Below are 12647 nucleotides of genomic sequence, written 5' to 3'. Positions count from 1 at the left end.
TTCCTCATCCAGGTAGTTGGTTTCCCCATAGGCTTGAGTCCGAGGACTATGCAATGCCTTGGTTCTGTCCAAAACCTAGTTTTCCTCATCCAGGTAGTTGGTTTCCCCATAGGCTTGAGTCCGAGGACCATGCAATGCCTTGGTTCTGTCCAAAACCTAGTTTTCCTCATCCAGTAGTTGGTTTCCCCATAGGCTTGAGTCCGAGGACTATGCAATGCCTTGGTTCTGTCCAAAACCTAGTTTTCCTCATCCAAGTAGTTGGTTTCCCCATAGGCTTGAGTCCGTGGACCATGCAATATCCTGGTTCTGTTCAAAACCTAGTTTTCTCTTTGTGTGGGATCTTGGCTTTATGGGAGTTAGCTCCTCAACCAAGCCCCTAGAGTTTATCCATACGATTAACGCTATCAAGTGCCTAGTTTGCTCTTTACGGGGGACCTTGGCTCTAAGGGAGTTAGCTCCTCAGCCAAGCCCCTAGTCAAGAAACGTAGCCCCTAGCAGAACTTTGTACTAGAACTCTATAACCAACGGTTAGAAATAACGAAGAAACTCTATCGACCCACATCCTATACCAACACGCAAGCCTTTCCCACAGACGGCGCCAATTGTAAGGACGCGATTCGTGGCGGACCGTAACAGTGTCGGGTTCGCACGTAAAAAGGCCCCTAACAATATCATTTGTAGAGCGTGGGTTTGGAAGGCTAGGCCCTGGTTGACAGGCGGTGGGTTTTTCGCAGTGTTCGTACAAGTTTAAGTTTTCCTTCACCCCTGGAGTCTTTCTCCTGGAGGTGGGCTGGGAGGCTCTGGTTTTTGGCCATTTTTCCCAACCCCCTGTTGGTGCACCTTCCTTTTTACTATATAGTCCGTCTTGGTTGATCCTGACCCTCCACTTGTAGGTCAGGCAGGAGCTTATTTCTGTATCCATCCCATCAACCGTCCCTTCTCACTGTCTATTAGTTGCATGGATCGAAGTTTACACCGTCCAAACGTCTTTTCTCATTAATCAGCTCTGGGTATTGGTAGGTGCATTTACTGAAGAGGGGACGCATTTTCCTTGGTCCAATTTCATACCCTGCTTCCCTATGGGCCCCATTCCGTTCACATCCCCTTAAGGGGGCTGTTTGGGGATTGCCTACACCATGGTGTTGGTCTTCCCATTGAAGCTCTGGAATGCCGAGGACAGGGTAAGTTCTCAGCCGTTCCCCTTGCTACCTCGGCCACTGATCATTCGTCTTCGGCAAGATACCTCCTCGGCACGGGCCCTGGGCCCAGATAAAGTTTGGGCCGAATTGCAGACCTCTCGGACCCACAACTATCATTTCAGTAAAAAAAAAAATATATATATATATATATAAGTATAATTAGTTGCAAACTCATGCGATGCGTGGAATAAATAATTATTTTGTAATTGTAATATAATGCATAATTTTTTCTCTAAAATTTGTAGAAGATAATTTTTTCTTCCTAAAATTAAACATCAATTGGGTCTTAAATTGATTCTTTTTTATGTTCTCATTTTCAAGTTTAGCTCAAAAAATCATTTTTTTTCCTTAATTTTTGGATTGAAAAGTATGAAATTTTATTATTATATTTTGGGCTAAACTCTTTAGTTTTGAGTTAAAAATTACAACAACAAAAAAAGATGTTAGAAATTAAAAATACGAGCCCTAAAAATGCAATAAAAGTAATAAATATTCAAAAGTCCTATTCGGTCCACTTTGGTTCTATTTAGTTTATTTTGGTCCTCTTCAGTCCATTCTGTTCACTTTGGTCCACTTCAGTCCTCTTCAGTCCATTCTGTTCACTTTGGTCCACTTGTCCATTCGTTCATATTCAGTCCACTTCAGTCCTATTTCGTCCACCTTACTCCCATTCGGTCCAATTCCATCCACCTTGTTCCCATTTGGTCCATTTCTTTCCATTTGGTCCAATACGGTCCATTTGTACCCACTTCAATCTCTTTTGGTCCATTTTTATGCACTTACATATAAGAAAAAGACATGTTTGGGTTAAGAGAACCTCTTCTAAATCTAAATTTATTAATTAATATATATATATATATATCTCAAACTCGTAATATCTAAAATCATAAGTATAGCATTTATTGTTACTACACTTTTGTTGAGTCACATTAACATAGTATTTTAAATCTAATATTTAGGGCAATTACTCATTTGTTTTAAAATCATTACTTTTAAATGAGTTGCATGAGGTTGATTATACCTTCAAGCATGTGTGTGTGTGTGTGTGTAATTTTTATTTAAATAAATTATTCAAATTCTTTGTTTTCTTAAGAGAGATTATTATGATAATCAAAACTCATAACAAACTTATACTAAATATGTATAATTTATTTTCTAAATTTTATTGTACATAATATTTTCTCCCTAAAAATTAAAAAATTTCAAAAATAATTTCCAACACTCTATTTTTACAAATCTATAATTTTATCATTTTTGATATATTTGATTGATATTGTTCTTTTTTGAAATGGTCTATATTCTTCTAACTATTGCTATTATGCATTATATTTTTCTAGTTTCTTTTGGTTCAATTAAAATTTTTAAGTTTCAAAGTTATTATTCAAATTCACATTCTCTTAAAGAGATTACTATGATAACATAAACTTATCATATAATTGCAATTTAAATTACTCAGCCCAAACTTTTATTTTCCTTAGGTACACCGAATTGGACTGAAGTGATCTGAAATAAACCAAATGGACTGAATAGACCAAAGTGGACCAAATATACCTAAGTGAACCGAATGCAGCAAATGGGACCGAAATGGACCGCATTGGAAGGAATGGACCACAGTAGACCAAAAATGACCAAATTGAATGAAGTAGACTGAAATAGGCTGAAGTGAACCAAATGGAGCAAACTAGACCTTATAGACCGAAGAGCAAGGCTTAGGTACAGTACTTAGGTATTGTTCCTTAGATTTCCCTTTATAGATTTTGCCATGTGGATTTTTTCTCATGGGATGGAAGTGTATTTTTTAGTTAAGTAGACATATGGTTGAATATTAAGAGAGGAACCTAAGGTACCGTACCTAAATTCTGTCCTAAACCGAATTGGACTGAATTGACCGAAGTGGACTAAAGTAGACCGAGCTAGACTGGATAAATGAAGTGGACAAAAATAGACCGAATACCGATCTGTAATTAGCATAGCCAAGATTGTGTTTTGATATAAACTCAAATTCTTACTTCCAAAATAATCAAGTATTAACTCAAACAAAAATCAAACCGAAACTATAGGAGAGATAGAGATACTACTTGTATTGGGGAACTAAAAGCTACAACACCAAAACGTATGAACCTAACATAGAGTTTGAAAAATCACAATGATTCATCAATATAAAGTAAAGTAAATTTTCGAGAAAGAATAAAAAAATAAAAAATAAAAGAGAATAACCACTTTTTCAAGAGAGAATGTGAGAGAAAATAATAAGAAATTTATAGAAAATAATATGAAAAGAAAAAAAGTAAAATAAAAAATATAGTAATAAACACCAAATTATCCAAGTCATGTTATATTATGTAATAAAATAACATTATATTCTTATATATTATCTTTAAAATACAATAGGATAACATCTATGAAATGATTGAAATCAAAGAGAAGAAAAAAGATAACAACTTAATCACATCAACCTAAAGTAGAGATGCAAGAAATTTTTTTTTTTTTTTTTTTTAAATGCTCCAAAAAATGAAGACAAAATTTTGAGAAAGAGAAAGAGAGGGAAATAACATTTTGTAAGTGGGAAAACTATGTATAGAATGAGAGAGAGAACTGTAAATTTATAGTAAGAAGAGGGGAATAAGAAAAGCCAAAATTAAGGAAGATAAAAAGAGTTGGGAAATGAAAAGGTATAACAATAAGTTGGAGAAACTATAACAATAAGTTGGGAAATTAATAAGGGAAAAAAAAAAAAGAGTTAAAAAAAAATGTTGAAAATAAGTGGATGATGTGGCTGCTGATATGGCTCAACAAGAGCGTAACAATAATAAACGCTATGTTCAACTTTTAGATATATATAGATATAAATTATAAATAAAATATTCTTTGCATTCTTAAAGTTTGCATAAGTTTGTTTTTCGTCCCTGAATTTTAATGAGTTCTTCGTCCTTAAACTATTGAAAACATTATATTATTTATTCCAAACCTTAAAAAGATCTGTACAGTGCATATGACCAATAGTTTCGTGCCACTTGACCAATATATTGATCCACGTCAAACATGTAAATTCTCTAATGCTAAAAATAGTACCACCTAGGATGAGAATTAACCGAGTTAATAAAGGACAAAAAAATATAACATTTTCAACAATTTAGGGGAAAATAATACTTTTAGAAATTTAGGATGAGACTTGATCGATGGAAACAATATTTTTGCCTAAAATAAATAAATATAGCATAGCCAAGATGCAAGTAATCCACAGCTTTTCAAATACATGAGAAGCACTACTCTAAAAAATCAAAAACAAAAACATGACAAGCTGAAGTAATCTTTGGATGATTCTAAAAAGCATAAAAGCTTCCCAAAGTTGGCGAAAAGCTAGGCAAGATGGAAGTAATTTCAATCTTTAGAAGAAGAACCTCTAGAGAAGGCCTATCAAACAGTCTTAATACCCTTTAGCGGCCAAAATGGCCCATTAGCATTAATTTTTGAAATATTTAGCAACAGAGCACTGTTTCGGAAATAATTAGGGAAGTACCACTTTTTCCGAAAACGCCGCTATAGGGCCCGAAAACGTCACTATAGGGCTTAAAAAACGCCACTATAGGGCGCCGCTATAGAAAACGTCACTATAGGACTTAAAAACGCCACTATAGGACCCCTTGAACCTGTTATGGGGACTTATAAAAAATTTTTGCAGGAAAACGCCGCTATAGGGCCCAAAAACGTCACTATAGGGCTTAAAAACGCCACTATAGGGCCCCTTGAACCTGTTATGGGACTTATAAAAAAATTTTGCAGGAAAACGCCGCTATAGGGCCCAAAAAGTGGTATTTCCCTAATTATTTCCGAAACAGTGCTCTGTTGCTAAATATTTCAAAAATTAATGCTAATGGGCCATTTTGGCCCCCTTTAGCATTACCGTAGGAAGTAAAGTTTTAACTACAGAAATTTAGTGATAGAGTTTATACGATATGGAGCTTTACCTTTAACTGAACAAATCTTTAGCGTTATGAGTGTTAAACAAAGATATTCTGGTTGAGGGATTTTTCAGTTTGGTCTCCGGGAAACAAAATAAAATAAAGAACTCCCAAACAAAATGACATATTCCCTACAAGTAGAGCCTGCTGCGCAGCCACAAGACGAGGACACAAAAACACAACAGTTTAAAAGTCCATACTTCGAACTTTTACTAATTCATTTCTCACAACACCATTCAAAGACCTAAGAAAATGATACAAAAGTATTTATAAAGCCATTTCTCACAAAACCACTCAAAGACCTATTCCCTTATTTCAGGCTATTGTATGATGCAGAAGAGCAACACCAAATGCTTGTTAATAGAATTAAATGCCCACCATCCAAAAAAGAACAATTGCCAATCACTGTATGCTTTTGAGAGGAGGAATTCCTGGTTTCTTTAGCAGTGTCATTTCAAGGAGTTCTCAATATCAATCACAAAACGGTACTTCACATCTTTCTTTATTAGTCTCTCAAGAGCTTCATTTGCATACTGAATTGGAATTACTTCTATGTTTGGGTAAATTTTGTGAGCAGCACAGAAGTCTATCATTTCTTGAGTAACCTTTGTACCACCTGTTACGCTACCAGAAATGGTTTTATTACCTACAAAAAGTCAATGCGTGCAATTCATTACACTTGTGGTGCTTAAAACCTAGAAAGGTAACACTATCCAACAAAAGAGTTCTTTGATTTCAAGAAATTTTCAAATCTAGGAATTGTCTAAGTACCTATATTAAGGCTTCCAGGGCTGAATTTGACTTCACTTGGGAACCCCACCAAGACTAGAACACCAGCAGTCTTCAACAGTGACATGTAGGGATCAAATGGGTGATCACCAGATGCTGTGTCAATTATAAAGTCAAATGACTTAGCCAGGGCCTACAACAACATAGCAACAATCAATCCAACAAAACTTAAAGACGGTTCATCAATTTCAGCATTGCTTACATGAACAGGCCAACAGATGCTCTATAAGAAGTTTTATGTAAATCTACCTTCATTTGCTCTTGGTCAGATGAGACTACAAATCTGTTTGCACCAAGCAAACTCAGGGCTTCCTCTTTCTTGGATACGCTAGTGCTGAAAATTGTTACGTTCAACCCAAAAGCCTTTCCAAACTTCACTGCCATGTGACCAAGACCTCCAAGCCCAATCACTCCTAGAGATTTACCAGGTTGGTTCATTTTGTGACACACCATGGGAGAGTACACAGTAATTCCAGCACAAAGCAAAGGAGCTGCTGAAGCCAATGGATAGTTTTCAGGTATCCTGAAGCAGTACCTACATATTCAAGGCCAAAACTGATGTACTTTAACCTGTGTTAAAAACTTGGCAAATTCTCAATTCCAAAATCTTAAAGTTGCTTCATCAAACTATGGTTGCTATTGACTATTTTTGAACCATAACAAAGAAATGGTAATTATCTTCTTTTCCTAATGGCATGCAAAGGATAACTGCGAGCTCTAAAAGCCCAACCATAAGCAAGATCTATATATTGATGTGAACAGCCATCCTTGATTTCCTTCATTGAAGGCTCTAGTACCAAGTAAAATAAAGAGAATTCAAAGAATTAAAACAATGAACAAGAATATAATGTCAAATATGTCATAAACTGGAAGGAGGGGAGAGAGAACAGCATGATAATGGAACTTTTTATAAACCTAGCCACATATGTGGTGGCATGTAGCTTATGTTCAATCACTTGTGAATTTGCCAAACACGTAGGTCACCTGGGAAGCCTTACCTGGCCACCAAACTCTACAACGTCCATGTAACACCCTTTATCACTTCCACAAAATGATAAAATGAATTGACACAACTTTCACAAGGTCACATTAACTCCGATTAGTATGAACCAAGACCCTTCTTATTTAGGAAGTGCATGAGGTTAAGAGACTTATATATGAATACCATACTAATGTGAGCAACAGCTTTAAAGATTCAGCAGATACCAACCATTAATTGGGTGCCAGAAAGGTAATGTTTTTCTGTGAATTTTTTATGTAAAGGAAAATAAAGGAACAGAATGTAGTAGCATTAGAGAATTCTTACCTTTCATGGACTACAATGTAACTGGAATATCCTCCTTTGGTAATGCTACCATCCACGTCCACAGCATTAAAGGTGTAAACTGATCCTTTTACACAATGAACTTCTTGTCCATCATTACAATACTCACAACTTCTACATGAGTTGACATAGGTACCCACTCCAACATGGTCACCAACTTTGAAGCGGTGAACATTGGAACCAACCTCTTTCACGATTCCTGCTATCTCATGTCTATTGCACAGGTAAAGATATATCAGTTCAAGGATTTTTTTTTTTTTTTTTTTTTTTTTTTTTTTTTAAGTAAATATTTTATTGAAGGAGGAAGAGAGACTGATACAAAGGATGTGCACAGTCCCATTCAAAGAATACATCAGTTCAGGGATAGCTAGGACTACTCATAGTATACCGTTGGTTCACTTACCCAGGCACTACAGGATACTTTGAATCCCCATGAAAATTCCTGGTCCAAATTAAATCAGCATAACAAATTCCACAGTGTGTAATTTTTAATGAAACATCATCACTGCCAACAGCCCTGAATAAAATTTCCCAAGATCCATTCATAATTAGAATATATTATAAAATTATGTAATCAAGAAAAACAAATTCATCAAGAAAATTTCAAGTATCATTTAATCATAGTTCTTAAAATCATAGAGGAACTCATGTATGGGACCATTAATGTTAACCAATGATATGAAAGATCAAGATATGTAACTCACTTCCAAGTAACCTTTTTAACTAATAATTTCACCAACTTAAGCAAATCACTTCTATTTTTTTTTTCTAATTTACTTAAGCAAATCATTTCCATTATGAATATCTAAGAGAACAAAAGCACCTCAACAAAATAACATAATGTATAAAAAGATCGATATGTTTGTGCTTTCAAGCACATTTAGAGTTTCTTTTCATTTGTTTCTTTTATTCTTGTCAAGAAAGGAATCATCAGGTCTAGTACCCACTTGTGTTCTACCATATACAAATTTGTATGAACAAGTGAACTTGAACACTAATCCATGCTTCATTTGACATTATATGACCACTAATAGGCTAAACAACATGGTTAGGAAGCACAACATAAGTATAAGCAAGAGCATATGACCTGCAACTCTGCAAGGCATTCTCAAAGTTTGAAACTGTTTGGTGTTATATGTGCAAGTGTAATTGTGAAATTGTTGACCATCTTTTCCTTCATTGCCCGGTTGCTTTGGAGTTGTGGGATATGGTGTTTGGTTTATTTGGAGTTTATTGGGTTATGCCAATGTCTGTTGTTGGGCTATTTGCTTGCTGGCAAGGTCGATTTGGTTGCCATCATAATGGAGATATATGGATGGTTGTTCCTCATTGTTTGATGTGGTGCATTTGGAAGGAGAGAAATTGAAGGTGTTTTGAAGACAATGAGAGTTCCATGCCTGACCTCAAGCTTCTATTTTTCAGAACTTTATTGCACTGGTTCTCTGTGTGGAGGAACCATCCTTTTTCTTCTATTTTGGATTTACTTGATTTTTGTAATGTTCATTTTTTATTTGTTCACCCCTGTGTACTTGGGTGTCTCTCTCTTTTTAATATCAATGAATCTTTATTACTTATCCAAAAAAAAAAAATTGAAGCCTCAAACAAACATCAAAGTAGACACCCTATTCAGTTTTCTTAAAAACATGATATCACCCATTTGCCATTTAGCTTTATTTGCGTTTGTATATTTTCTTGAAGTCTCACTTTTTTTAGATCAAAATATAACTACAGTTTGATCAACTTTGCAAATAAGCTTTTCAAACAAAAGCCACATCCAAACGCGTTATAAAAAATTGACAAGTAGCGCATGGAAAAAAATGAAGAACAGTAAAAATAAGAAGAAAACCTGCGGCTGAAGTTGTAAGGTGATAAAACTCCAGATGGGTCTCTTGCTGCCCATGCAAGGCAATCATCTTTTGCAGCCAAGGAGCTCATCTTGGACTGGTTTACCATACCATAAAGTAAGCAATCAAACACCAGTTTCCTCAAAGGAAAATATAATTGGAGAAAGAAATCAAATAAAGTTATAAAGCATTCCCACTTTAACATTTAATAAAATCAAGCAATTGAGGCTCATAGTCATAGCTTTGATAAAACAAGAGGCACCGATATCAAATTAAAAAAGGTAATCTTTTTTATTAATTTATATATTCAATGGAATTCAGAAAAGCAGCTATAAAAATATTTGGGGCATTCATAAATTAAATCCAAAACTGGAGTTCTTCAGATAACGGCAACTGTAATAGATTTGAGATTAAAGTGTGCGTTGGCTTACCCCAGAGGCAGAGGCAGAGAGAGATCAGATTTGTGCTGGGTTACCAGTTAGGAGGGAGGATGTTGGTTGATGACACAAACGTGAGAACAAGAATATGGATTATGGAGAGAGTGAGTGTGAGAGAGTGACAGAAAGAGAGATACTATACTATAAAAGACCAATCCAATCTAATCAAATCCAAGTAAAGACAATAAGTGATTGGATGAAAACAAAGGTGCTGCGTTAAGTCTCGTATTTATAGGTAGTCACGATGATGATACTTACCACGGCTCTTTACATTACACCCGACTACGTTCGATTATTTCTAACCCACCCAATTTGGATACTCATTCATCTTTTCTTGGGTATTGACCACCATCTGATCTCCACTTGTCCCTGAAGAAGTTATAAATTTCAACGTGATGGTGATATTTTACTTTGGGAAATGTTAACGTGCCCGGTAAGGATGAAATATTGGGAAGTTCACCTAATAAGAAGAGACTAAGGGTCCGTTTGGATATCGCTGAAAACTGAAAACTGAAAAATACTGTAACAAAATAATTTTTAAATGTGTGAATAGTATCGTGGGACCCATTTTTAATGAAAAAGTTACTGAAAAGTGAAATTTGTGGGTTCATAAACAGTACACGATATGCACTGATTAACTGAAAAAAGTTTGAAAAGTCAAAATTTACGGTTACTGTTCATTGAACAGTACATAAACAATAACCACAAATCTAAAAAACTGAAAAACACAAACACGCTGATTTTCAGCGCAATCCAAACGCTGGCTAAATATATTACTAAAGTGACAAACTGACACTCAAAGTGTTAATTTTATTGACTTTACATTCTACAGAATTGATCAAAAATCTAACATAAAGTAAAACAATATGACATAAGATGCCCCGTTAACACCACTTTTTACTTTCTAGTATTTCTTTTTTGTACTTCTTATTTCATAGTACTAGTACATACTTCTTTTCTTTTTTTGGAGAATCCCCCTTAGAACAGGTTCTTTTTTTTTCTTTTTCTTTTTTGTTGCTGAGAATCCCCCTTAGAATAGATACTTCTTAGTTTTGTTGACTATCACATAAAAAATTTTGGAAGAGAAAAAATAGCGCTGACATATACACTTGTGGCATATCCCCCCGATACACAATTTACAACTAATACTCATTTATTACCATGTGTAAATAAATTTAAATTATATTACATATCATTAATTTTAAAAAATGCAAATGAGCTGAATTATAATATAATTAAAAATAGTTTAACCAACAGACTTTTATTTCAAATGGAAGCTTTGCAATCAAAAAAATGTCTAGAGTTGAAATACTTCATCCCCAAATTTTGAATTATCAATATATATATAATGACGGGTTTGGCTTACCTCAATACTTTTTTAATTGAATGTGTCATTTTGTTTTAAATACACAATAGCAAGTGGTAGTGGGTTTTAATCTTCACATTTTATTTAGTTAATGAGTGATGTGTCAATTTCCCATTAAAACAAAATGAGATTCCAGTTAAAAAAGTATTGGAAGTAAGCCAAACTCTATAATGACATCTCAAATTGTGCAACCTCAAAAGCTTATTTAATTTCATTGCATTTATAAAGATTACTATTTATCATCTAGTCAAAATATGAATATGTTTCTTTAGTATGTAAACAAGATTCAATATAATAGAAATAGATTTTACTAGTTAAACTAACCCACGTAAATTTCCTTTGTTACTTATTCAAAATAATAATTATCAAATTTAATTACTCAATATAAATGTAGAACTCACCTATTAAGAGAGGTTTGCTGCATGCATTGGTAACCAGAGGTAGCATCTACTAAGTCCTAACTAACAAAAAATAACTTCAAGCACCCACAAAGAATCGAATTCTACTAATACACTCTCTATTCCTTATCTTACATTAACTGGTATTAGATTTGGATAGAAAGTGTATGTGGTAGGCTCTATAATAATAATGATTACCATGAAGCAAAAAAAAAAAAAAAAAAATTATCATCAAATGCAAGGCAGGCTCAATACAAATTGAGGCCTAAGACAACATTTTTTCATGGTTTTAAAAACCGAACCGGACATCAAACCGTTTTTTTAATTTCCGGTTCAACCCCGATTTTTGCCCCATTTTTTACCGGTTTTCCGGTTTGGACCGATTGTTGACCGGTTTTGGGAGTTTTAACCGGATCGAACTAGCTCTCGATTCCCAATTGAACCGATTGGACTGGCCGATCCGGTCCGGTTTTTAAAACTATGCATTTTTTAAGTGGACATTTGTTACATTTAAAGTCCATTATAAATATTTTTATTAATTAAACTCTATTCTTCTTTCTAAGATGTAGAATTACTAATTATGTTTTTGTGTCTAGGTTTTGCTAGCATATATTTTTTGAATTAATAAAATAATTTACTTAATTTTTTGGTGACAATTAATTTTAGGTAGAATTTCATCAATTTAAAAAAATGATAATAAAAACTTCCTTTTGAGAAAATAATTCTAACAAGTATTATTAGTAAACTTAAGTAAGAAATTTATTCAAAAAATAACTTAGTATTTTTTTGTAACCAGGAAATGTTTTTAACCTATTTAAATTTCATTATGATCATTTTCATTGTTATTATTATGTTGTATCATTTCGTTATCTTACAAAATCCTTTTTAATTTATTTGTCTTCTTTTTAATTCCTAGCAGCAACTTCATTTTTATTATTTTTTTCTTCTTTTTAATTCCTAGTAACAACTTCATCAAGGCATCGTTTAAGATTCACTTCATTTTCTATTTTCTCTCATTTTTTCGTAAGATTTTCTTATTTAGATTGATCTTTTCTAGTAGGTATTTATGGTGAAAAAAAAATATTTGCAAACATATATATATATTCCAGTTTGAAGGAATCTCCCATCATCCCACTAAAAAGAGGTCATCCAAATGTAGTTTTAATTACATAACTTTTTTTAATGAGTCACATGTTTAATTTAAATAATGCATATGGTTAGTATTCTTAGAGCATTATACACACTAAACTCGTAAAAATGAGCTCCATCCGGGTATGGAAACCTAAAAAAATTTTGCAACCTGCTACAATAAGTATGGGTATATACAA

General features: G+C 33.9%; 1 protein-coding gene across 2 annotated transcripts; it reads right to left on the bottom strand.

Moving 5' to 3' along the window:
- Window positions 1-5162: 5162 nt before the first annotated feature.
- Window positions 5163-9837, bottom strand: LOC115975139 (probable cinnamyl alcohol dehydrogenase 1). 2 transcript variants are annotated; one of them, XM_031095810.1, is made up of 7 exons: window positions 9550-9837; window positions 9121-9215; window positions 7678-7791; window positions 7257-7487; window positions 6200-6485; window positions 5933-6083; window positions 5243-5807 (listed from the first exon to the last, which is right to left on the bottom strand). In XM_031095810.1, the coding sequence occupies exons 2-7, from the start codon at window positions 9207-9209 to the stop codon at window positions 5611-5613; spliced, it is 1068 nt and encodes a 355-aa protein (XP_030951670.1). In that variant the 5' UTR covers window positions 9210-9215; window positions 9550-9837; the 3' UTR covers window positions 5243-5610. The 2 variants fall into 2 exon arrangements, with proteins under 2 accessions (XP_030951669.1, XP_030951670.1); XM_031095809.1 differs by lacking the exon at window positions 9550-9837 and having other exon boundaries at window positions 5163-5807; window positions 9121-9227.
- Between the last annotated feature and the right edge of the window lie 2810 nt (window positions 9838-12647).

The sequence above is a fragment of the Quercus lobata genome, chromosome 2 (genome assembly GCF_001633185.2).
Source record: "Quercus lobata isolate SW786 chromosome 2, ValleyOak3.0 Primary Assembly, whole genome shotgun sequence".
Classification (NCBI taxonomy): domain Eukaryota; kingdom Viridiplantae; phylum Streptophyta; class Magnoliopsida; order Fagales; family Fagaceae; genus Quercus; species Quercus lobata.
This window is presented reverse-complemented; position numbering and strand designations above follow the sequence as displayed.

Coding starts and splice junctions, on each gene's coding strand:
- LOC115975139 (XM_031095809.1), bottom strand. CDS start 9,227: ATGGTAAACCAGTCCAAGATGAGCTCCTTGGCTGCAAAAGATGATTGC. Junction 7,488..7,677: donor AAGTATCCTGTAGTGCCTGG/GTAAGTGAACCA, acceptor CCTGTGCAATAG/ACATGAGATAGCAGGAATCG. Junction 5,808..5,932: donor CCCTGGAAGCCTTAATATAG/GTACTTAGACAA, acceptor GACTTTTTGTAG/GTAATAAAACCATTTCTGGT.